A 26,552-nucleotide genomic window follows, 5' to 3' on the forward strand; every position below is an offset into this window, starting at 1 on the left:
CAAATGAGTAATGTGAAGAATGTTCAGATCAATTAAAAAATTATTCTATTTTCCTCTTCACCAAGTGCTGAAACTGCAAGAGACAATAATATTTAGTATTGTGGAATATCGTTTAAGCCTACTTCCTCACATGTACTACAATACCATTTTATTCACATGTTCAGACAAATAAGCATTAAATAAATGGATACCTTATTTACATTTTAAATACCTTCAAAGCGTATTATTTCTCAAAGTAACCATAGCCTGAATGCTGAAAGGTGACATCATCTTGAAAATCAACAGCCTGTGAACCAAATATTAGACCCTCTAATGCTGTTTCCAAACTGTTTAAACATTAGGATAAGAACTTAGAAGGCTTCTTTGTTGCTTTGTTTTTTTTAAGTAATATTTGCCCAGCAGGAGTTGAAAGCTGCATATGCGTGATACCCATCATGAGTGCATGCTGCTTTTTACTTATGGTAATTATCTAATAACCAATTGATTTCAGTTGCTAATAGGGCAATTTGTTAAGACTCTTGAGACAAGAAAAGATTAAAGAAAAGGGAATGAGCCCCGTGGCTATTCAGAGATCACATTTATGAACAGTAGGGTGGCCAACAGCAGAATTTTCTGAAGTGCAAAAATGACATCTTTCTTCCAAGCTATGAATTTTGGCCATATCACAGAGAACTAAGTATTATGTGAGGGCATCAGACTTTTCATTAAGTAGATTCAATGCTGCTTAATTTCAAAACCAACACTTCTGTCACTTGAACCCAGTGAATTCCTTTTATGTGATTAGTAAGGTTAGCTGCTCATATTAAAAACCATATTGATACCCCATTTACAATAGATGGGGGGAAATGTAACAGGCCAATGTGCAGACAACTGCCTGAAATCTGGCCTCCCATCTATCAGAATGAAGCGATTGCATGCTGAGATAGGAAAATAGACTGCATTGCTTCAAACAGTAGGTATGCCCATGCATTTGATTGGTAATGTTCTCTTGGGTTTAAACAAATGCATGAATAAAATTGGCCAATAAATCAGGCAATAAAAAATGAGCAAGCAAAAAACTACTTTTGAACTTTTATTATTGATTTGGCAGTTTTCTGTTTGTAGAGAGCTTTTTATGTCTGTGTGTGTAGGTATTCTCAGCTGCCTTTTTATTTCTCTGTCACCCATTTATATTTATTTTCACCGCTGTTTTAATTTTAAATTCTGCACCCCACCCAGAGCTGTTTGGTTAAAACAAACAGCCATGCAACTGGAAAGAAAGAAATTGAAGTCTTCCGAATTAAATAGTATCCCCCTATCTCTCTCTATTTACATCTTTTTTTAACACCTTAAGTGGCAATCCTATATATGTATCTGAGAATATATGACTAGATATTTACAGAATTGTTTTGTTAATTGGTTTCACAAATATAGATTCATCTTGAAGACAATGCAGCTCTTTGCTCAAAAAAATTCATGATTAAATATTAGCCATGATAGTACACCAACTTCATATGATTTGAATTTCTACTGCCATCAGCTCCAGTAATTATAGGACCGAAAGGTGGGAGATACAGTTAATATATCTAGAGGACACTTAATTGGCTTACAATGTTAATTTAGGACTGGGAGATCTCAGTTCAGATCAGCACTCAGCACCAAACCCCAGATGACTTTGGGTTACTAATCAGTATCTTAAATCTTACTTACATACTTGTTAGGGGAGTAAAATGGGGAGGGAATAATCATGAATACAAAATAAAGGTAGGATTTTAATGTAAACGATAAACCATAACTTTATTGATGCTTAGATCTATCCACAAAAATATTTACATCACTTAAAAGATAACAATATATTCTGTCCAATATCACAACAATCCTGTGATAATAAATGTCACCCCGTCTGAAAGAATATTTTATGAGCTCTGCAATTGTCCCAAGAGAAAAGGAGAAGCTCTTAACTTTTTATGACCTTTTTGCTAGCAGTTCTGACTCCATTCTTGAAAAAAAAAGTGAAGAAACCACAGAATTTTTTAAACCAACGGTGGAGGAAGTATTTACAACACATTTTTCCCTTTCTCAGAACTTTATGTGTGCAGAGAAGCACGTATTCAAACGGTCACACCGTGCCTTTAATTATGAAGATTAAACATGTAGCAGATCCATTGGGCACACTGGGATTACAAAATCAACCTCAGGCCACTGCAGAATCTGTCATAGTGGGGTTTCACCAAACTTCTCTCAGTATAAAATTTGGACAGCATTACTCTCAGGAAGAACTCAGAAAGAACTTTTATAAGAACTAAAAAAAAAAGGAACTAAAAACAACTTTTATAAGAACTAATCCAAACAGTCAGATCTTTTATAAGAACTAACTGTTTGGGTTAGTTCTTATAAAAGTATTTACTATGGATTTCTTTTTTTCTCCTGAAATACGAAAATATGTAATTTTTTGAAAAAGAAATGGAGAGAGACACTCTTCGTTGCATTGTGGGTTGGTTTCTGCACCAACACCCCCTAGCCAGTGCTGTAAAGCACTGACCAACATCTCCAAAAATATTGACCCGTGATTCTGAATTTTGGAGTTAAACAAATGGTTGTTGAGTTCAGGATTATCTTACATTAATTGTGGCTTGCCAAACCCTACAGGCTCTTACAGGCTCTTAAGAAATCCCTAAACGGTAATTCACTTTCTATGATTTTCCATTTTAAATAAAGAAAATATCGGGATATTGGCAACTGTTTATAGAAATGGAAGTAAAGAAAGGATGTTTAAAGTTTCTCTATACCATTTTCCTGATTTTAATCATCCCGACAGCTGTTATTTATTTGGGGAAGTGGGATTCAGGTATGATGTAGGCATTTTAAGGAGGAAACAACAGCGATAAAGGCAATCAGGGGTGTGCGATCAGCAGAGGATTTACTTAATTTAATCAATAAAAACTCTATTTAGTTAACAAAGAAAAAAAAATGGGAATTTATTATGGGTTTCCCAGTGTAACATGCAGATTTTTCTCAATATTTATATTATTACAATGTGACACCTAACTAATGATTATAATGCTGCAACTTTTAGTAGTAGTAATATGTTTGCCTTATTATCTCTTGCTTGGAGAATCTCAAATGCACTTCTGGACTTAGCATCCTCTCTGGGTGTGAAGAGTAAACAGAGTCACACAATTCTTATAAACTTCAGGGAGGCTATGATTCACTCCTTGCCTCAGAAGCTGAAAATTTGATGGTTAACAATGCATACTTACTTACTTTTCACCATACTCCTTTTTCAATGCCCAAAGGAATGGCTTAATTATATTTATAGCATTTATTCATCATATATAGGGATTACCCTTCTCCCTTCTAGAGCAACTTTGGACAGTAACTTTCCTTCAGTGCCCAATTATCTGCGTCCTGCATCACCATGACTATCACTACCTCCTGCTTCTCCTCCTTTTCTTGGGGGGGGGGGGAAGGGACATTCCTCTTGTAATGGGAGGTGGGTGGGATATTTCCAGATTTGGTTTCAATTGGAGTTGACAATTCTTCTTCTTCTTCTTCTTCTTCTTCTTCTTCTTCTTCTTCTTCTTCTTCTTCTTCTTCTTCTTCTTCTTCTTCTTCTTCCAATACAATACAATAGTAGAGTTGGAAGGGACCTTGGAGGTCTTCTAGTCCAACCGGCTGCCTAGGCAGGAAACCCTATACCGTTTCAGACAAATAGCTATCCAACATCTTCTTAAAGACTCCCAGTGTTGGGGCATTCACAACTTCTGGAGGCAAGCTGTTCCACTGATGATGATGATGATGATGATGATGATGATGATGATGATGATGATGATGAAGAAGAAGAAGAAGAAGAAGAAGAGGAGGAGGAGGAAGAAGAATAGTTGTTGTTGTTGTTGTTGTTGTTGTTGTTCTTCTTCTTCTTCTTCTTCTTCTTCTTCTTCTTCTTCTTCTTCTTCTTCTTTCTCCTCCTCCTCCTCCTCCTCCTCCTCCTCCTCCTCCTCCTCCTCCTCCTCCTCCTCCTCCTCCTCCTCCTCCCCCCTGTCCTTTTCAGGTAAATACTTCTCCAATACTGGGGTGAATTACATTTGCAGCTTTCCCACTTCAGTCATTCCAAGTGTGAAAGCAGAGTAATGTTCTACGTATAGAGGAAGTGGTTTCAACATAGATTCTTTTCAGGGGGGGGGGAGGCACTGGAATGTAGGGAACGTGTGTTAAAACAACATCTATTGCTTTATATATCTTATATGAAGGTGGCTCAGTTGCTAAGATGCTGAGCTTGTTGATCAGAAACGTCGGCAGTTTGGCGGTTCAAATCCCTAGCGCCGCATAATGGAGTAAGCTCCTGTTATTTGTCCCAGCTTCTGCCAACCTAGCAGCTTGAAAGCATGTAAAGAATGCAAGTAGAAAAATAGGAACCACCTTTGGTGTGAAGGTAACAGCACTCCGTGAGCCTTTGGCGTTTAGTCATGCTGGCCACATGACCATGGAGACATCTTTGGATAGTGCTGGCTCTTCGGATTTGAAATGGAAATCAGCACCGCCCCCTAGAGTCGGGAACGACTAGCACATACATGCTAGGGGAACTTTTACCTTTATCTTATATGACTGCACCATGAAGATCCCAAAACATTTGTACCATACTTGCTAATCTTGGAATGTTGCTTTAATTATCAAGATAGCACCTGAGTTAGTAGTACTAAAGTATATTAATATAGTCAGGAGGCCCATATAAATTTAGCTTGTTTACTCTCCCAAAAAGTAACTGGAGAATCTCTCTCATACATAAGTTACCTGATTAGACATGGAATTTTAAAGAGAAAAAAAACTAAATTACCCAATAATGATATGAAACAACATTTATATTAATACGTTTTGACTTCAATATGCTGTCTAAGACATTTACCTAGATTTCATTGGCGAGGTAGGAATATCTCACAACCAAGAGTTTATATGCCACGCTATACACCTAACAGTATTCAGTTCAATTCCTATAAAATGCACAATGGGAGGGGGGGGGGAATAACACTGAACAATAACATATTTAAAAAGATACCTCAATCTTAACACAATCAAAAGTGATTTATAGCAAATCTCTATATCTCTTTTCTCAAATTTAAGTGCCAGTGCTGGGAGCTGTTCTTCAAGTTGCTACTATAAATTCAAAAGGACAGCAAGCTCCTTTAGAGACAAGAAATATACTTACTTTGCTACAGTTGCTCAGATTCCAAGTTGACACAATTTACATAAAAGACATGAATAATTAATTGTAGAGCTTTCTTATTAAATGTTGATACTTTTCATGTTTTGAATATACTACTGTATTATACATAAGAATGGCTATTTAATCAAAGTGTTTTGAGATATGTCTGTGACATGCTGGACATTAGTTTAAGCAACATTTAGAATAATAGGATCCTGTAATGTAAGCAGGATAGATAATCTAAAAGGTATTTGAAAAGTAACACTGTTAAAGAAATAAGTCTTTCTAAATATTTGAGCCTTGTGGCTCCATGTATAAATAAAAAGATTTACCTTTAACAGATTTTAGACTAAAAGTTTTGGAACTAGCAGTTTCACCGCACTACATCAAAATCTACAGAGAAGGTGGTAGAACTACAGAGCTGTACTCCCAGTTATACTGTAAATTGTGTAGTTAAGAAAACGAGTGTGCAATTTGTTCCACATTAGGTTCTAATTTGAATAAAGATTTGCACTCCAGCTATTCAATAATCACTTTGATTATTCCTTTAGCTACAACAGGTGGGCTGTTGTTGTTTATATTGTTTGGGTGCTTTGTAATCAGTGTTGACTCCTTATGACTAAGTCCCTGCAATTTTCTAGGGAAGACTTCGGCAGTGCTTTGCAGATGCCTGCTTCCCAGGGTGAGAGAGAGTGACTGGTCCAAAATAACCTAGCTGGCTTTGTGTTTAAGGTGGGAGTAGAACTCATGGTCTCCTGGGTTCTAGCCTGGTAAGCACCAAAGTAGATCTCATATATAATGGTCCTTTTAATTTCATAGCTTTTGAAGATGAGCAGGAATGTGCAAACAAGGGGACACAACTCTAGTTCCTCCTTTTTGTTTCTGGTTCATAAACCATGGTTATCATAGAAAAGGAGATTGGGCCCCTAATGCTGCTATGCAGAAAGTGCAACCTCTACTCAACTTCCTGGGCCATGAAGAATGCTTGGAAATGAAAAATAATAGCCCTTTGTGTTAGCTACTTTTTGCCCTCCAATTGAATGGTGTGTTGGTGGAGGCAATAATTCTCTACGCTCCAAGAGCTCGAGTGAGCAACCAAAGGCGATATTTCCCTCTTTCTAAGGAAAGGGCATCTTCATCTCCTAGCTTCTTCTACACGATTAAGGGAGAGATTATACAAATAGGTAGAGCAATCCAGACAGGAAACAAGTGATCAGTTGATGTAATTAGGGGTGATATGATCAGAGGGGATCACTTGAGTCTTAAGCCTGCCCTTGAACCTCAAGGCCAACCATTCATTGCAGGAATCATGGGAACCAGCCTTCCTTTCTTTTGGCTATTCCACATCTTCTATTCCTCATCTTTTATCCTTTTACTCAGACTAACTAAAAAAACATCTTAAAGTATGACTATTTCCATAGAAAATTATGACAGTAGGCAGGGCTGTTAAAAGTCCTGCCCCTTGCAGACAGACATCCAACACTGGGATCCAAACTAAAGCTTCCCCAGAACTTGGCCGTCCAGCCTCTGCTTAAAGATATCCACTTGATTTAAGTTCCATAAAAGCAGATTCATCTGGTTTATCTGGCTTCCTGCAAGCTAATTTAATCACTGTGTCTCCTGACCTCTAGGATGACAGAAAGCAGTTCTTCGCCTTCTTTGGTCTGATATATTTTCTACAAGGCTATCAATGAGGAAGACTCTTTAGGAAGTACTTTTGTACCTCTCTTGTACCCACATTAATGATTGGAAATAGTTATTTATGCTATTAAAGGGTAAAGGTAACCCTCGCACATATGTGCTAGTCGTTCCTAACTCTAGGGGGCAGTGCCCATCTCCATTTCAAAGCCGAAGAGCCAGCACTGGAAGAGTAAACAAGCTAAATTTATAAGGGCCTCCTGACTATATTAATATACTTTAGTACTACTAATTCAGGTGCTATCTTGATAATTAAAGCAACATTCCAAAATTAAGAAGTATGGTACAAATGTTTTGGGGTGGTCATGGTGCAGTCATATAAGGTAAAAGTTTTCCTTGCATGTATGTGTTAGTCCTTCCCAACTCTATGGGGTGGTACTCATCTCTGTTTCAAAGCCAAAGAGCCAGCCCTGTCCGAAGATGTCTCTGTGGTCATGTGGCCGGCATGACTAACCACCAAAGGTGCATGGAATGCTGTTACCTTCCCACCAAAGGTGGTTCCTATTTTACTACTTGCATTTTTTACATGCTTTCAAACTGCTAGGTTGGCAGAAGCTGGGACAAGTAATGGGAGCTCACTCTGTTATGCAGTGCTAGGGATTCGAACCGCTGAACTGCCAACCTTTCTGATCAACATGCTATTAGTTCAGTGCAAAAATTAAAATTAAGGTTTCCCAACAAATAGTTGTTTCACCTCTGCCTGAACATCCAAAAGGTGATATATTTGGACCCAGATTGTTGGGGGGTGGGGTGCAATATGCTGACTCTGTAAACCACTTAGAAAGGGCTGTAAAGCACTGTGAAGCAGTATAGAAGTCTACATGCTATTGCTATTTATTAAAAATAAACCAAATGGCATAAAAGAGTGAGGTCTGCTGTTGAGGCTTATTTCAGAACAGTTGCATTTGTAAGTTTCACCAACTATTATTAGACAAAGAAATAACTTCTTTTCTGAAGTGCAAGCATCAGCACCTTCTTTGTTCTTGATGGATGTTAGATGAATGCTAAAGATACTTAAAAAGCTAGCCAATAAATATGGGCTCACCAGGAAACCAGAACCAACCCCGGGGTACCCAGAGCATCCCAAAGCTTCACATTCACAAAACCATCTTCATGTATTCTCAAGTTCATTGTTAAGCAGACAGCTGAACCAGCACTTAGGGATTGTACACAATGGATATTCATTAGGGCTCAAAACATCCTAATTGAGCCGCCTTAGCATAAAGTGTTGAAAGCCAAGCCAAGATGGCTTGGATGGAAGAGAAGACTGCTGATGTCTGAAATAATTCTGAGGTTGAACTTGACAATTAATTCAGAGTGGTGTGCAGTCAGGTTTCTGAAAATGAGTCTGAAGAATATGAGTTCAGAAGGAACTATTAGAACCAGAGCCAGAGTTAGTATTAAGATTTCAAAGATCTAATACAGGAATCACACTAACTTTTAATCCCGTTTTTCCAGTTCAATTTTTAATGTTTGCCAATATTTCCAAAATGAACTCCAAGCTATATTTTTTTTTGGGGGGGGGGGGGCTTGGTGAACTGAATGGCATGCGTACTTGCTCTGATCTGGATACAGGGACTGACTGGGAGTGTACTGGATGCAAACTAAACTGGGTGGTTTTGTGTGTGTGTCTGTCTTCAAGTTAGTTTTGACTCCTGGTGACTGCCTGGACAAGTCTCTGTAGTTTTTCAAGTTTTTCCAAACTGGTTTGCCATTGTCTGCTTCCTAGGGCTGAGAGGGAATTACTGGTCCAAGATCACCCAGCTAGTTTCACCCTAAACCAGGAGTAGAACTCAAGACTTCCTATTTCTAACTTGCTGTCTTAACTATTACACCAAACCAGATCTTTCACACCCGTCCTAAGCCTTCCTGGGGCTGCATATCCTTGCCCTTGAGTTTCAGCAGATTTCTTCAAGGGGGGATTATGAAAAATATTTACTGCTCGAAATGTTTGCGCCGATATAATCCAGGCATTACTGCTCCATCCAACAAGCAGATGGAACTACTCGCGGGCAGCCACCATTTTCACGATCTCCGGCTTGGGACAAGATGAAAGAAGTGAGGGTCTGGGGGAATGTATACATATATATACATTCGTAGAAAGACCGGGTCCATCCAGGTAAACGGAAAAAAGATAACTCCCGCGCGCTTTCCAATTTTTTTGGGTGACTCACGTCGGCCGTTCCCAACAAGAGAAGGCACGTACCAATCCCAGACTCCCTCCTCTCCCTTGCACGTCCAGCACTGCCCGGGAGTTTTCCGTGCGCTTCGTTGGATCTCGCGTGTTCCCAGCCCGTGTCCCCGAGGGATGGCGGAGGAGGAGGCGGCACGGGAAGGAGGCGGGATCGAGGGAGGCGGGGGGGGGAGCGGGAGGCCAACATGCCGCTCGCTCTCATTGGTACGTGTGCACGCTCCCGAGCGGCTTGTCCTCTGGTATCCGGTAGTGTGCGGCGAACATGGCATTTCCCGCACGGGGCCGGCTCGGGCAGGGCCACACGCAACAGCAGCGGCATGCAGTCGCCCTGATAAGGCGATGCCGGCCGCCAGGCGGATTTGACTTGCCCGCAAATGGCCTCGGGCAGGGAAGCAGCCGTGCAGCCTCCGACCGAGCTCAGTGGCGACTCAGTAGAAAGCATGAGGAAGATTTTCATCGGTCACCCCGAAAGCGGCGAGGATGGGGACCGAGCCGGGCGAAAGGAGCAGCCGGATGGGCCGGCGAAGGGCTCCCTGGGAGCTCTCCTCTCCCCTGGCAACTCGGGCGAAGTGCGAGTAGCCGAGGGCGCCTTGTCCTCCGGCCCTTTGCCTTCCAAGCGGGCGGCCGTCCGAGAGCACCGCCGGGATGCTCAGAGGCTAGTCTTACATTATATAGTGCCTTGCATGAACGCCTATGGCTTGTGCGTTGTAGACCATTTCCTGGGATCCCGGATAGGCGAGAAAATCTTCCAAGAAGTCCTGGCTTTGCACCTGAGTGACAAATTCCAGGACGGAGCCCTTGCGAGTCAGAAACTGGGCAGCAACAAAGCCATCCGCGGGGACAAGATCTTGTGGGTAGAGGGCAGTGAACCAGGATGTGAGAACATAGGCTACCTCCTGAAAAAAATGGATAAGCTCATCATGTACGCAGATGGGAAGCTGGGGCATTACAAAATTAGAGGAAGACACAAGGTTAGTAGTTTCAGTATCCAGGACTTTGTTCTTCACTTACTTCCAACAACTTTCCCAAAGTTTCTAATCTCGCTGTCACTTGGAGTCTGAACTCTTAGTTGTGCCGTTCTGGTCCCCCTTGTATGTTTGTTTGTCTTGGCATTATTTTTCTCTTTTAAATACCCTGGTCCGTTCGCTTAGTAAAATACAAGTTTAAGGGTCGAATTCACACAAGATAATACGAGTTACACGCGATTGATTTCCGAACCGGACAAAAGGGGGTAATATCGCAACATCAAGAGCAATTCTTCTGTCTGTCTTTCTCTTTCTTTCATTTCACTTTTTCAGAAACATACAAACACACTCCATCGGAAGTCCAACTCGAAGATTTTTATTCATAAGTTTCATCCTGTTGATTTTTAAAATATTGTTACGCAGCAAGATTCGGGTGTGATTTGCTTTTATTTTTAGATGGCATACACGAGATGCGGTATCCGTTCGGTTAAAATCGTAGGAGCCTTTTGGATGCAGCATCTGCACTTAAAACGTTAAAATACAACTAACGTCGCTTATAAAACAAGTGTGCGTCTGAAAGGCTTTGTCTGCAGAAAGTCAGGTGTGGGGAAAAATGGGAAGACGCCTTCCGGGGGAAAAATGCTGAGCACTTGTAAACTCAACCCCTTTCGTTTAGGTTCATTTGCCAAAAGAAACTTTCCTGTCACTTGCGCGCTTTACACCCTTTGCCTCCCGTTTGTTTACATTGGCCTGTAGTATGTGACCCGCACGAGAAGCGTACATGCTGGGGTAGAATTCCTCAATGGCGGAGGCCACGCCCCCCTCGGAGTGTGGTCCCCAGGCCTGGCAAGCCCCAAATCACGCCTCCTTACAGCCACGCGGCTCTTCGACTCCCCTCCTCCCCGCGCGGCAATTGGAGGGGGGGCGGGAGGGAGGGGGGAGAGAAGGGTGGCTGGAAGCGCCGCCCGAAGCCACACCTCGTCTCTTCGTTGATTGGCTGTGTCCACGCTCCCCTTGGTTGATGTGTGGGAGCGCGCGCGGCAGAGATTGTTTCTGGGTCGGAGCTCCACCCATGTGCCGCTGGCTGTAGAAGTTGGGAACACATCCTGCACGTAGCAGACGTATTAAATCAGAGAGGGGGCCCATCTGCTTGCCTTGGTGAATAAATTGGAAAGGAGTTTTTGCCGGACGTGGCTCCCCAAAAAGGGGGAGTGATCCTATCAGCCAAAAAAAAAAAAAAGGGGGGGGGAGGGGTTGTTCACTTCTGACACTGATCTACACCGATAGCAAAGAGCTTCAGCAATTGTCTGTCGACCAAGGTGTTCCTCTTGCAGTAGGTGGAAGGCAGCCCCGGGGGGACCCGGGGAAGTGGTGGAATCGCCCTTCATTCCATTCTCCAGCCTTGCTTGGGTCGCCAAGAGTGGCGAGGAACACCGAGTGTTACTTCAGCAAAACTTTTTGAGCGCTCCGCTTCGTTGCTTCCCTGACAGAGATCAACTCCTGCCTGGCTGCGGTTCCCCATCCCGACATCTAAGGGGTTAGATATTCTTCAAGCTAGCGGCCGATTCCTTTTGTTAGAATAACCCGATACCCGAGCAGCCTCTGTGACCAATCCAATGCTCGATTGCTCTTTTGGATATTATTTAAAGGTGAGAAATCAATCGCATTACTGAAATGCTATTGGGCGATATTATGAGATTAGACTTGGAGAAAATCGCCCTGGACTACATTGTACCTTGTTTGTGCGATATTGGCTTTTGCTACTTGGACAATTTCTTGGGCGAGATAATAGGGGACTGCGTCTTGGAATGTGTGAAACAGATGCATTATAGAGGAGAGTTGCAGGACGGTCAACTGGCTGGCCAGCGCCAGGGCATCTCCAAGAGACACTTGCGAGGAGACCAGATAAAATGGATCGCAGGCACCGAGGAAGGATGCGAGGCCATCAACTTTCTCTTGTCGCTGGTAGATAGGCTGGTGATGTTTTGTGGCAGTAGATTGGGTAAATACTATGTCAAGGAAAGGTCTAAGGTAAGAGCTTTAAAAATAAGATGTTAGATGTTTGACTTGCTGGTTTTATTTCATTCATTCCACTATTGTTCCTGGAATTAATTGGTGATCTTATAGTGCCACATAGAAGGGCCATTTCAGTCTCTCTCATTTTTAAAAAATCTTGGACTTAACTTTATTATATAAATAAGTTCCATTTTGATGTCTAAGTAAGTTTAACAACTTTGCGTATTTATGTATTGCATACGCTAATGAATGAATGTACAATTTATGAAGTTAAGTTTAATAAGATTATATTAGTCTGAATGATAAATCTGCCTATATGCAGAGTATTTCTTTTTTGGGGGAGAGGTTAAAAGTAGTTCTTGAACAACAATTGTAATACCAGTCCTGTAATAAATCTGTAAAAGTTTTCTGGTGCTGCTTTAGGCAACACCCTTTGCTAACATTCGCAAAAGTCTGCTTGAACTAAACTTGAGTTTGCTCATTGTGCTCAGATATCAAGTGTTTAGCAAACTACTTTAGCTTGTCTTGAGGGATTAACTTTATTACATTTCTAATTTATGCATATATATTCCAATACAGTCCACTGCACAACTGAATACATGAACAAAATCTATAGTAATTAATAAATTAATTGATACTGCAGAATGTTTGTGCACAAGAGTTCATTCTTCTTGGTGTTTGAAGTTTGTTGTAATGTAACTCTTATACCTCTTCAAATTTTTATTAACCTGAACCAATGGGTGTTTACTCAGAATAAGTACCACTTAGTAAATGTGTTTAGGATTACTGACATAAAACACTCAGAGGTGCTTAGAAAGGTTAATAATAATTTATTAAATTTATTACAATGATCAGTGTAACAGAAAGGCCTGCCGTAGTAGCCATACTAGTATTTTCCCCCTTGTATCAAACTTTATTCATAAAGAATTTTTCAAAGCAAAAAGTAGAAAAGTGAATTGTGTTACTTAAATGTTTGAACAAAACCGTACTCAAAAGCTGTCTCTTTCTGCTAGTGACTGAATGAACCAGAATTTCTAAAGCTCTTTTTCTGTTCATGTTTTAGTCTACAGAGTATGAAATGAAACTTTTCTAAAGCTTCATTATTTAGGGTCACAAGTGGAACTCTTGATCAGAATTTTATCTAGACATGTTTTTCTCTTCTTCTTGACAATTAACGTTCCAAAATGACAGGTGTAAGCACACTTATTGTGAACTAGATCCCATTGAATTCAGTATGAAAGGGTGCCTAGAAGTATTGTGGACAGTATGTGTCTGGTTACCCAACCAGACACATTATTTACAGTGTGAAGGCTTTCTAACCAACCAACCCCCCAAAAAAGTCTGCTTGCTTATAGTTAATTCCCAAAGGGAACCTTGAGAATATTACTTGCCTTGAAAAAAATGTTGATTGAATGTCTGGAAAGCCAAGTTCTTGTCATTTGGTTTTCATTTTAATTGATTTGGTTATTTGCAAAAATTCACCCATCTGTCACAACGCGTTGCTGATGAGAGGAGGAGATTCAGTAATTCTTCATTATTTTAAAAGATGTATCACACACACGCACACATCCTCCTCAGATCACAGTGTTTAAATTGATGAACATGGATAAATATAATAATTCCAAATCCATTCTAAACATCTGGCTGGTTGTGGGACAAACCAGTAATAATAATATATTAAACTTTTATTCTGCCCAGATGACAAGGTGCAAATAATTAAAAATGTAAAAACCTCACTCACCTGCCATAATATTATAATACCTACTACAGAAAAGACCCTCAAATTCATGTTCTTCCAATCACTTTCAAAATTAAATATAGCTGTCATAGTATATAGCTAAAATTTGCATTGAAGGAACTAAACATTAATGTTTCATGATAGTAAATTCAAACTTCATCTATCCAATTGACCTAATTATAGCCTAAGGACAGTGCAGAGCCGGTCATGTTGGCTAGCCCTAGAAATGGAATGGAAGAGAACATCATCCATGATGTAAATAATGGACATTACCACAGGGTGTTCCTGATTTCCTTAGCATGCTGAAGAAATAGCATAGTCACATCCTCTGGTCACAGTGGTGCAGTTTCTATTATCTGGTACCTTCTTGTTGTGTTGGGATGACAACTAGAAGTCTCAGGCAGATGTAAAAATATTAAATAGAATCTCACTTATGAAATGTAATGAGTATGACTTTATTTCAATCTTAAGAATTTTTTAATGAACAACATTTGAAAGACGTATTTAAGTTTTGCTTAAAGCTATTCCCAGGAATTGTAATTTTAAGAAGAATCAAATGTACATTGCAACCAAAGGCTGTTTTATATTTATATTAAAAATTTATTACATTTGTACTAGAAGTATTTAATTACAAAATTTTGCAAATTAAAAATAATTATTTTAAATGAGCTATGATCTTGGGAACAAGTGTCTTTGTTCTTGGTAAGATTTAGTTCTATCTAGGTACGCCTGACATTACATAGTTATAAAACCAACCCGGAGTGTTTATGTAAACCAGTACTAGCAAGTAGTAATTATCTTAATGTTTTCCATTTCAAAAAAGCCAAGCATAGGCAGGTATAATACTGTTACTAAGAAGCATAGTTGAAAGCAAAAGTGTCACATTGTTCTTAGTTTTAAACAGATAACATTTTCTACAGGCACAGAAGTCAACATTTCCTATTAAGGTAACTAATAAAAAAAATTGTGTCCTGATCACCTAATCTTAAATTTATAGCTCATCATTTTTACATATTGCTATAACTAGCTTAAAATGCTGGGCAGGTATATTTTATTTCTTTATTGCATTTATATCCTATCTCAATCAAAAGTGAAACTTGGTGGATCAAATGCTTTTGGTTAGTTCTCCATTGGCATTAACTGAAATAATGTTGGCATGTTAACAGTTCCTAGGAGAACATTAAGGCCTGCTTGCATGAGTTTCTAAAAAATCTAATTGTATTTTAGAAAGCTACAAAATGTTTTTAAAACGATGCACGGAGTGCAGAAGGGTGCAAGTGCAGAACCTTTTTACTTCTCATCTAAAGAATTGCCAAATTCTGATGTCTCACATAATAGATACCATGTTTCTCCAAAAATGAGACAGGGCCTTATTTTCTTTTGCCCCATTTTATGACCTTCTTGCTACAGTTGTTAAGTGAATCCCTGCAGTTGTTAAGTTAGTAACATGGTTGTTAAGTGAATCTGGCTTTACCATTGACTTTGCTTGTCAGAAATTTGCAAAAGGTGGATCACATGACTGTCATAAATATGAACCATTTACCAAGCATCCAGATTTCGATTATGTGACCATGGGATGCTACAACAGTTGTAAGTGTGAAAAATGGGTCATAAGTCACTTTTTCCAGTGCTGTTGTCACTTTGAAATGTTACTAAACAAATGGTTGTAAATTGAGGACCATCTGTAGTAAGTATAGATAAGGTCTGATGTAAGCAAGATTTTAAGACAACTAAGTTGCACTGAATCAAATGAATGTAAGATGGTCATAATTCTCATCTCAACTTCAGTATATCAATTTTCGGAAAACTTGTTTTGGATCCAACTCATAATAACTATTTCTCCTCATTGGTATCTGTCCATATCTTGAAGAATCACTGTGACTGTTAAATCCCAAAGATCTGTAAGCTTCAGAAGTGTGAATGTGTTTCTCTTCTGGGCTTAAAATTTAGCGGCAATATGAACAAGATTCACTATTGCACTGCTGAAGACTTAACACCTTTGAAGCTACTGTTGTTTATTATAAGTCCCAAAAGGGTTTCATATTTGGAAAGCAGTATTGCAAATAGTTTACAGTAGATGACCCTAGAGAAATATTCACAGTTTGTATTTCTTTTTATAACCAAGGACATATGTTATTGCCCCGTGTTCATCAAACTGAACCAAAATCACTAGAATTGTAAATAGAACACAAAAATCATTTTATAATATCAGATGAATTCAGCTTTGGCAGATATCCGGGAGCAGTTGCTGTGGCTTTGTATCAAAACTAATGTTTATATTGTATTTGTCAAGGAAGATTAGTTGATATTATTTTCAAGTATGGGTTTTTGAGTGGTTTTATTTCTTGCTTCTTGCTCCTTTTTCAAAAATAAGGTTATAATTTTCCAGTTTGATGTACTTTTGTTTTCCTGCTTCTATGTTTTCTGTTTTCTCTATGGAAAACATGCTTTTCCCATTATCTTTCTAACAGCATTTTTAAAAAGTGAAACACAAGTGATTTATTTAGTTCATTGTGTCTGTGTATCCTGCATTGTCCATGTATTGCTGGTGGTTATAGTTTAAATATCACAGTGCTCTTATATTTAATAATTAGGGTATCAGTTTTATCATAGGCAGTCTTCAAAAGAAATAGATTATGAAAAATATTCTCTCATCTTAATAAAAAATCTAATTTTAACTTGATTTAAGCAGTGTGAACAAGGAGACCTAGCTCTAGAATTCTGTGGAAAAATAAGAACACTTTTTTGGAAAACGCTTGTATCCAAGTTGTGTGGCAAAAGCAGCATCCCATTCTGTTAAAAACGTCATGCAAAAGTTAGAATATTTAATTTGGATTCAGGAAGATCAATATAACAGTATGATTTTTCAACTGCTCTTCGTTATATTTTAGTCATAATGTTTTTGAAAAAGGCAGAGTTTAAAATGTAATGTTACTGTAGAGAGACATTTGCTATAGAAATTATTGATCAATATAGATCGGCAGTCTATATAGAAGTCTTGGCCTGAACTATGATAGAGAACACATTTCTGAGAGGGTGAATCTTCTGGCTGTAAAATAGAATAATCTCTTATGAAGACTGGGAATCCATATTTTGTGGATATCATTTGAGGAGAACTAATTGTCTAATGGACCCCACATTCTACATGTTCCTCATCTTTCTGCTCCATAAATGATTCTTTATCTGTCATGCCACTTAAATACCCTAGTTTTATCTGGATTCTTGGTATACCAGGCCTTTTATTTTGTTTTCTTGGAATCAAAATATAGTAGCAGGTTAATTTTAAACAGATTGTAAATCAGTATTGCCACTGGTTATTATTCTGCTCTTATTCCTATAAAATAAAACCAAAATTTTTGACTCTAAGCAACCTTTCCTGTGAATTCAGTAGAAGCAAATTAGCCTACTGTGGAGTTTAAAACAGTGACATCTATCATCAAATACTTTTAGAAGAAAAGGAGGAAATAGTTGGGAAGCATTAAAATAACTTTGAAATATGTTTTTGAAATTTTGATGAACCATTCTTAATTTTTATTTTTTTATTTTTTATTTTACTGCATTCTTCTGAGCCTTAAATTCTCAAACTTAAACTATTTTATGGTTTAGTGTTGTGTGATGCATAGAACGATGCATAGCATAGCATGATGCATAGAACAGTCCTTTCTTGTCTTCCGATGTCTGATACTCCAGCGCCTAGCATTCCTCATTAATATGCTCTTGCTATCAGGGAATTCTGGGAAATGTAGTCCCAAAACATCTGGAGGACATGGACTTCTAACATGGTCTTGATTGTTAACTATGTGTATGTATATGTGTCTGTCCGTCTCTCTCTCTCTCTCTCTCTCTCTCTCTCTCTCTCTCTCTCTCTCTCTCTCTCTCTCTCTCATCTATCTATCTATCATCTATCTATCTATCTATCATCTATCTATCATCTATCTATCATCTATCTATCTATCATCTATCTATCTATCTATCTATCTATCTATCTATCTATCTATCTATCTATCTATCTATCATCTATACACACACACACACACACACACCTTTTTGTATTGAATTTTTGCTGATAAATAAAAGATTCAATAGAAAATGGTTTCGGCCTGGAAGGCTCCTAGGGTGGAACTGAAGGGCAAAGGGAAGCAGTATGCTCCCTCCCATATTTGGGCATACCAGGTGCCTTGACAAAATTTCTAATTATTCCCCTGGCTCAGCTGATAAGGGTATGGCTAACTGATGAGAGCTAAATAGCTCAAAATAGATCTATACTAGTCTCTCTTCATTTATTTATCAGCAAAAGTTCTATCTTATTTCTGTCTGTCTGTCTGTCTGTCTGTCTATCATCTATCTATCATCTATCTATCTATCTATCTATCTATCTATCTATCATCTATCTATCTATGAATGGCTTACTGATTCCATTCAGAAAATTAATAATGTAATTAACAGTTTAAAATGTATTAATTGTTAAAAATTAACCAATTAGTTTGAAAATAACCCTACACATATGCAATTAGTGTATTTAAATGGAATATTATTTGGTATCACAAATGGAAGAAAACTGCCCAGTCTTCAAAATATTTTCTACAGCAGTTGTGATTTTTTAAAAAATCTTACATTATCAATAATAAAATGTTACAGCATGGAGTATTTATGTAGCATTCTCCTACATAAGACTCTATATCACTCCAGATTTTCCTTGGGTAGATTTGGGGCTTTCCTTCTCCCATTTTTGGGTTTCCAATGATTTTTTTTGCACTTTGATGGAAATGAGTTCATCTCGTATGGCATCTTTTTCATACCGTCCTTATCTCTTATCTTTCTTCGCAATGCTTAGATGTTTGCTTCCCAGATAGCAAGTGGCTTCCTGTCTCTGATCAGTCTGTCTGCCACCTTCAACATACAGAATTTGCATCCTGTACCTTTTTGGCTCATGAGGATGTCTGCTTTAAAATGAAAAAATAAGGATTATTTGGAAAACATCGTATTGTATTCAGAAGATCTTACATCCAACTAAATATGCACAGGATTAGTGGCATTTTTGACACAATGGATTCATGAAAAGGATCCATATAATTGGGTTTACAGTATTTATATTAAACTGGAATGAAATGGATGAAATTCTGTCTGGATGTCATTTCCTTCTGAAGCGATTTCTCTCCATTCCATCAAGGAAACTATATAGGATATACTGGCTGAAAGATTGTATACCATAATTGAAGTGTAGTAATATTGAGCATAATGAACATTTCATAATAACCCATATTTTGCTTAACTATGGTTATTGGATAGCTTGTTGGGCATGCACAATATACAAAAAGAAGCAAATGATGTTTACAGCTTAGTAGAGACATAACCATGGTTTGTCAAAAGTCTGTGTTCGTATAATGTATTCCTCTGAGCCTTAAACTTCTCCAAACCCAGACAAATCATTTTATGGTTTAGTTTTGTTTGAACCCACACAGTTCACAGGAGAGTCTTTTCTTGCCCAATGCCTTGTGGTGCCTGATACTCTGATGCAGAGGTGGGTTCCTGCTGGTTCGGACCGGTTCGGCTGAGTAGGTGGTAACTCGGCCAGCCATGCCCCCGAACCAGTTCTATCGGCGGCACCATAGATGCCACCATCTTGTTTTTTGCTTCTGCACATGCGTAGAAGCAATTTTTTTACTACTGTGCATGTGCACATCAAGCACATGCATAGCACATCAAGCACATGCATGCAAAATGTGTCCCTGAACGAATCATCAGTAACAGAAGCTGGAGCCCACCCCTGCTCTGGTGCCTAGAATTCCTCATCAATGTGCTGCACACTTACTACCTGGGAATTCTGGAAGTTACAGTCTCCATACATCTGGAGAATATAGATGGACATTGGCTGTCTTAAGTATGGGATAATCTACTTCTGCTTACATGTTTTATTATAATTCTTTTCACCCCCAGAAATGCTTTCAAAATGAATAATGCATGAAAAGTATCCCTAATGAATGGAAAGACATGGATGTTCATTATGCTGATTGATGTGAACAAGTGTATCTGCTGAAAGGCAAACCTGTTTGGTTGGAAAAGGAATTCCAGGTGTCTAATTGAGTTTACAAATTTCGTTGGTATCTTTATTTCCTTCTTGAATCAGCTGCTATAGTAAATGTCATTCTTCTTTCATAAGCTTATGGGCATAAGTAAATGAAAAAATCTGGAATGTGCTAAGGGGAAACAGTTTATGCAGAGATCTTTCATTTTAGGTCAGACAGCAGTTAATTGTGTCTTAGTAGCAAGTGAAAATTAATAGTTCTGTTTTACATTCTGGTTGTGTTATATACTGAATAAAAGATGGAATAACTTTTCATCTCTTTACATAGATGTCCCTATGTGTTTTTTTCCCTACCACATGCCTTCGTTGGGCATCTTAATTAAATGTGAACTGTTCTGCCTGTGATATTTGAGTGGTGAAAATAGTTATCATTTGGTTACAATCTAGCAAGTAATCTCTGCTTTTCATGAATTTGAGATTTCAACTTAAGATTCAAGATAGCCACACAGTTGCAGTATATGACAAAAAATGTCTCAGCATAGGTTTTATATGAGATGTGCATCTTGAAGTCAATGAGCATTTGTGGCAGGTGTAATAGTGATTGAACAGTTTTGTGTCATCTCATTTTTAAAGCAGTTTTTATGAAATGCAAGGTATTCTGCATATGTTAAAAATAAAACAACTAAAAAGCGATTTTATTGCATGCTGTCTATGCTACCTGAATAAGGTAAAATAAAAATCTATTCATTCTTTACTTTTATATTTTTTAGGATAAAACAATATATTTTAATATAAACTTCTAGGCCTGAACCTAAAGAAAGTTACTGTTATAATAGCATAATAGCACTAGCACTTACACTTACATACTGCTTCATGGTGCTTTACAGCCCACTTTACATACAGTCAGCATATTGCCCCCAACAATCTGGTCTTCATTTTACTGACCTTGGAAGGATGGATCAACCTTCAGCCGGTCAGGATTGAATTCCTGGCAGTGGGCAGAATTAGCCTTGTAATACTGCATTCTATCACTGCACCAGTGCACCAGTACAACTCTTGTATGATAGTCAGAGTATCATAATATTTTTAAGTCAATGCTGAACATTAAGAGAAAAGGTTCAGCAGCACTGAATGGACTTTATGCAAATTGTTTTTAAAATATGATATTTTCTTGGACTATTTACTTGGGATAATATATAAAAATGAATATTTTGTTTTAACCTATCCCTTTCACTGTCATAAATAGCAGTGGGGTTATCAGAAAAATACATGATAAAACCAGTAAAGTCTCATTTTACTAGATTTAATGCTGCATGGATTTATTAAATTTATTATTATTAAAAAAAACTGTCTTCAAGAAGTAAATATCTGAGGATTTGTAAGAAATATTCTGAATTGTAAACCTTGGCTTATAATATTTTCTATATGCATAGCAAAATAAGGTCTCCAGATACACTGGAACTGCAGTATTCTTAGGTGCATACAGCTAACCCTCAGGAAAATATCTTCCAGGTAGACCAGGTCAAGAAACTGATTCTTCGAGAATGGTTGAAAGTAAACTTTATTGAGATAAGCTTTAGTAATGGGCTCTTGAAAGCTGTCTGTGTTTTTCTTTATCTCCCTCTTATATCCTAGGGAGTTAAGGCAAAGCCAGTTTAAGTGTCTTTCTAATATATTCATTTCTGGGGCTGAAAACATGCTTTTTGTTGCTGTGCAATTTCTCCAAGGTCATCTCTGAGAAACTCCACACTACCAGATTAAGGAGGCTATCGTAGGAAAAGTGAGGCACTCATCTCAATCACCCGACTGTAGGGGTAAGGAAAGTGGCTTTTGTCATTATTTTATTAGTGTTAGGGATTGACCATTACGGGAGTTCTGCTTCAAGTGCCAAATCTTAGATACTTTGTACCTTGGTTTATGGGGAGTTTGCTATTTGCTTTTCATCTGTAGAGATTGAAATGTCTCGGGTCAACCCTGTGATAATACTACAAATATGTTAGGTTGACTTTTCACATGAAAAGGCAAAGGAAAATTTGCAAAGACACCCATCCCTATGATTTGTAGTCTGTGGTATTGAGTTACATTAGTCATCATCCAGTCAATCTATTGTGCTTGCAGGTGTATGTAAGTTCATTTTGTTTTTCATTTTTGAAGAATATATGCAGAATATATCCCGAGGAACATAGTGTCTCTCTCCCCTCACTGAAGCTGGAGAGTAGGGCTGTGACCTTGGAGAGAGAGATTCCTTCTAACATCTGGAAGAAATCCTAAACTCAGAAAGCCCACAAAGGAAAGGTCAGGGTTGACTCATGTTCCAAAGAATGCTAAGCCTCCATTCCAGCCTTTCTTCTGTTTGTTTGTGTAAGACACTTATTCCATATTCTTTTGTCTGAGAGACACTCCCCATTCAGAGGGGCAGAGCAATGCTTTCTTCCACTCCATTCCTCCCTTACTAACAACAACCAGATAGGGTCTGTTCTTCTTTATTTTTAATCTATCATTTATTTTGACATCAACACACTCTGATTCAGCTTCATAATTTTATTTCCCCAGGCAACCTTCCTCAGTATAGTAACTTCCAAATAACAGCCAGCTTTGGCTGCTGCTTGTCTCCCTTACATCATTAGGAGTTATTTCTTCTCTAGTTTATAGCAATTTAAGGTTTAAGACATTGTTGCTACTTTTCCCATTAATTTTCACTGGTCCAGCATATTAACTTACATATGTTTCTATCTCATATCACATATTTATTGCTAACATTCCTACCTTATCTTTATGATATCTTATGAAGTATAGTCAACTGATATTAAATTCTTGAACTTTTGGCAATCTAAATTAGAAACTTTGTCAATGGTCACATTCATCGCCCAGGACAGCTGTCTGTTGCCTTTGCACAAATTTCTGCTCCATCTACTTTAATGGATGCAGTAATGATCTTAACTGGTTGACTGATCCAGAAAATCATGACATTTGAATTCTCCATTACTTTTACCTTTTGTTTTTTCAAATGCATCAGCATGTAGAATTTAATGGGCAATGAGAGCAAAGTTGCTGTAGTTTAGAGATCCAAGTCAATATCTCCTTTGTAGTTGGCCATCTTTCCTTTTAGCTGTCACAAGCATTGTTCCATAATAGGTTTCACTGGAAAAAAATATCACTTGCTTCTTTCTGGAAGAGTGGGAGTAAATTCCTGCAAACCTATACAAAATCAGAGTAATAATGTGTTGCAACAAAAGAATTTTTTGACAATAAAAATCAATTGCATTTACAGCAGTTTATTATTAAATTTTGAGTTTTATTAAATTTATATACCGCCCCCTCTCCCCGCAGGGACTCGGGGCGGTGTACAGACAGTACAAATAAAACAACAAAGCAAGAACAACAATACATTAGACAACCGACATAAACATACGGTCTGTGACATACCCAAACTCATTTCAAGTTAAAAACAGTCTAAAACCAAATTAAAACCCCAAAATTTACAATATTCAAAAGCCATCCAGGAAGGGCAGTAATAGATTGTACTTAAGATTCCGATTAGGCTAGGCCTGCCAGCCGGAACAGGTGGGTCTTGAGTTTCTTACGGAAGGAGCGGAGATCAACAGTAGTTCTAATGTCAGGGGGGAGTTCGTTCCAGAGGGTTGGGCCCATCACAGAGAAGGCCCTACTCCTGGGCACCGCCTGCCCGCATTGTCTAGCGGAGGGTACCCGGAGGAGACCCTCCCTGTGTGAGCGTAGGGATGTATGGGGTAGAATGCGATCTCGCAAATAACTAGGTCCCGAGCCATGAAGCGCTTTGAAGATGACAATCAACACCTTGAAACGCACTCGAAAAGCCACAGGTAGCCAGTGCAGCTCGCGCAGAAGTGGTGTTACATGGGAGTACCTGGTACTCCCCAAGATTGTCTGCGCGGCTGCATTCTGAACCAACTGGAGCCTTCGGGTGCATCTCAAGGGGAGCCCCATGTAGAGAGCATTACAGTAATCAAGACGGGAAGTCACCAGGGCCTGAGTGACTGTGCGAAGGGCGTCCCGCTCAAGTAGGGGGCGCAATTGGCGCACCAGGCGCACCTGGTGGAACGCCCTCCCAGCCACAGCCGTCACATGATCATCCAGCGACAGCCGGGAGTCTAGGAGGACGCCCAAATTGCGTGCCCTATCCACCGGGGGTAGTTGTTCCCCCCCGATGGCCAGAGATGGAGCAAACTGGCTAAAGCGGGGCGCCGGTAGCCACAGCCACTCCGTCTTGGAAGGGTTGAGCCTGAGTCTGTTGTCCCCCATCCAGATCCGCACGGCTTCCAGACACCGGGACATCACCTCGACGGCTTCGTTGGGGTGGTTCGGGGTAGAGATGTATAACTGAGTGTCATCTGCATACAGATGGCACTCAACCCCGAATCCTTGAATGATCTCGCCCAGCGGTTTCATGTATGTGTTGAACAGGAGAGGTGAGAGGATCGACCCCGGCGGCACCCCACACGTGAGCGGCCTCAGGGTCGACCTCTGCTCTCCCGTCAACACACATTGCGTCCGACCGGAGAGGAAGGAGGAGAACCACCGCAACACGGTGCCCCCCACCCCCATCCCCTCCAGCCGGCGCAATAAGATACCATGGTCGATGGTATCGAAAGCCGCTGAGAGATCTAATAGGACTAGGATGGAGGAGCAACCCCCATCTTTCGCCCTCCAGAGATCATCCACCAACGCGACCAAAGCCGTCTCAGTGCTGTGCCCGGGCCGGAAACCAGACTGGCGCGGGTCTAGATAGACAGTTTCCTCCAGGTGCCGAGGGAACTGTTGCGCCACCACACTCTCAACAACCTTCGCTAAAAAGGGAAGGTTGGAGACAGGACAATAATTGGCTAACTCTACTGGGTCCAGGGAAGGCCTCTTAAGTAGGGGCCTCACCACCACCTCTTTCAAGACGGCTGGTAGGAACCGCTCCCTCAGCGAGGCGTTCACTAGTCCTAGGAGCCAGTCTCGTGTAACCTCCCAGGCTGCCAGTACAAGCCAGGAGGGACACGGGTCCAATAAACATGTGGTGGCCCGCAGTCGCCCGCGTAACCTGTCCATATCCTCGGCGGCAACAGAGTCAAACTCCTCCCAGCATGGTACCTCAAGACTCTCCACCGGTGTCTCCCCGAGATCACTCAAGGAGACCCACGCGCTCCGGATCCGATCGATTTTATCCTGCAGATATTCCCCAAATTCCTCTGCCCTACCCTGCAAAGGGGCTTCCCGCGGCCTCTGTGAAAGGAGGGAGCGGGTCACCCGAAACAGGGCGGCAGGGCGGTTTTCTGCGGACGCAATAAGAGTGGCGTAGTATCGACGTTTAGCCACCCTTAGTGCCACAAGGTAGGTCCGTAAATGGGCTCTTACCTGTGTTCGGTCGGATTCGGCGCGAGAGGATCTCCATCTGCTCTCTAGGCATCTCTTGTGGCGCTTCATCACCCTCAGCTCCTCGGTGAACCAAGGGGCCAGGGTGGTTCGCTGCCACCGGAAAGGCCGCAAGGGCGCAACCCGGTCCAAGGCCCCGGCCGCCGCACTATTCCATGCGACCACCAGGTCCTCCATCCGGGCGCGGGTGAGGGTTACAGGCAGTGGCCCAAGCTCCGTCTGGAACCTATCAGGTTCCATCAGTCGCCTGGGGCGGAACCATCTAAGATCTTCTGGTTCCGCCTCCCCGCAATGGGGGGGTTAATACGGTCATTGAAATACGGTGGTTGTTTCACTAATTACAATGTTTAGTTACAAGAGGGTGTTTGGCAGCATTAAGTTTAGATTAGGGACAATTTTATAGTTCCAAACAGAGCCTTGGTTTGGTTTGGGGGAATATTGTATCTAGGAGGTAGTATAGTTTGGGACCTATATTGTAGAAAACAGAGCACAAAGAGACATAGAAATGCCTTGTGTTTGCTGACTGATTCTGGAAGCATATCAACAATTGTCAGATTCCTATATTACAGAGCAAGGCCTTGATTTGGTAAGCACTTCTGCCCTTGGGAAACAGTCTGCCTGTCAAAAATTGAAGCTTTTTGAAAAGTCCCCTTTAGGCTTTCAAGGAGCTATTCTGTGAAGTGAGGGCTTAAATAACTCTAGGAAACAAGGATAACATCTTACATGTGTGTTTTGTCCTTCTCTAAATGGTGACAGGCAGTGCATAGCTTGGATCCTAATTGCTTTTAATGCAATTATGAAAATCTAGTTTTAAAACAAAGAAGCAAACAGTACAGTACAATTACACTACACTACAATACACTCGTTGTTTATTTTCTGTAAAGTTTGGCCCTCCTATGTAGTCAGCAACCAGGAGGAGTCATTTGTGTTGTCTTATTATGTAGTCACAGGAATATTTTCAACACTGAGGGTGGAATCGGTGTTTTTTTCCTTTTTTTTTTTTTTTTTGCTGTGGTGTCACCTTGATATTTAAACAGAATGTAAGAAAGTCTTCATAGACAGTTTAATATAAAAATGCTGTGGTTGACTGCCTCTTCTAATGCATTCTGTTTTTAACCTAAACTGAGGGTAACTGTAGCTTAAGTACCTAAAACACAATTCTTATTGTCAGATGGTGGCAGCATCTCTCTAGGTTCCATATCCAAAGGACAAACAATATATATTTATATCTCTCCATTTGAGGAAAAAAGCTGTATCTGTTGAAGAAAAAAAAAGGTGTGGGGAGGGAGGGGGGGTCATTGCTTCTTGGGTTAGGAGATTAATACTCTTGCTTTCTCCGT

At 39.9% G+C, this 26,552-nt stretch overlaps 1 protein-coding gene and 1 long non-coding RNA gene across 4 annotated transcripts in view; one reads left to right on the top strand and one right to left on the bottom strand.

Moving 5' to 3' along the window:
* Window positions 1-9,355: 9,355 nt before the first annotated feature.
* Window positions 9,356-26,552, top strand: part of EGLN3 (egl-9 family hypoxia inducible factor 3) — a 42,396-nt gene continuing 25,199 nt past the window's right edge. Inside the window, exon 1 of one of the 2 annotated variants that reach the window (XM_081939894.1) lies at window positions 9,356-10,042. In XM_081939894.1, the coding sequence (XP_081796020.1) occupies window positions 9,446-10,042 (597 nt within the window). In that variant the 5' untranslated portion in view covers window positions 9,356-9,445. Of the gene's footprint in view, window positions 10,043-11,191; window positions 12,068-26,552 lie in introns of those variants that run through there. The other variant, XM_081939895.1, reaches the window with a different exon arrangement.
* LOC309385420 overlaps window positions 18,393-26,552 on the bottom strand; it is a 51,587-nt gene continuing 43,427 nt past the window's right edge. The window contains exons 2-3 of one of the 2 annotated variants that reach the window (XR_014174214.1): window positions 22,808-23,013; window positions 18,393-18,730 (exon numbers count right to left, since the gene is read on the bottom strand). This is a non-coding gene — a long non-coding RNA (uncharacterized lncRNA). Of the gene's footprint in view, window positions 18,734-22,807; window positions 23,014-26,552 lie in introns of both variants that reach the window. The other variant, XR_014174215.1, reaches the window with a different exon arrangement.

Source organism: Natrix helvetica (assembly GCF_964273705.1).
Source record: "Natrix helvetica genome assembly, chromosome: 1".
NCBI lineage: Eukaryota > Metazoa > Chordata > Lepidosauria > Squamata > Natricidae > Natrix > Natrix helvetica.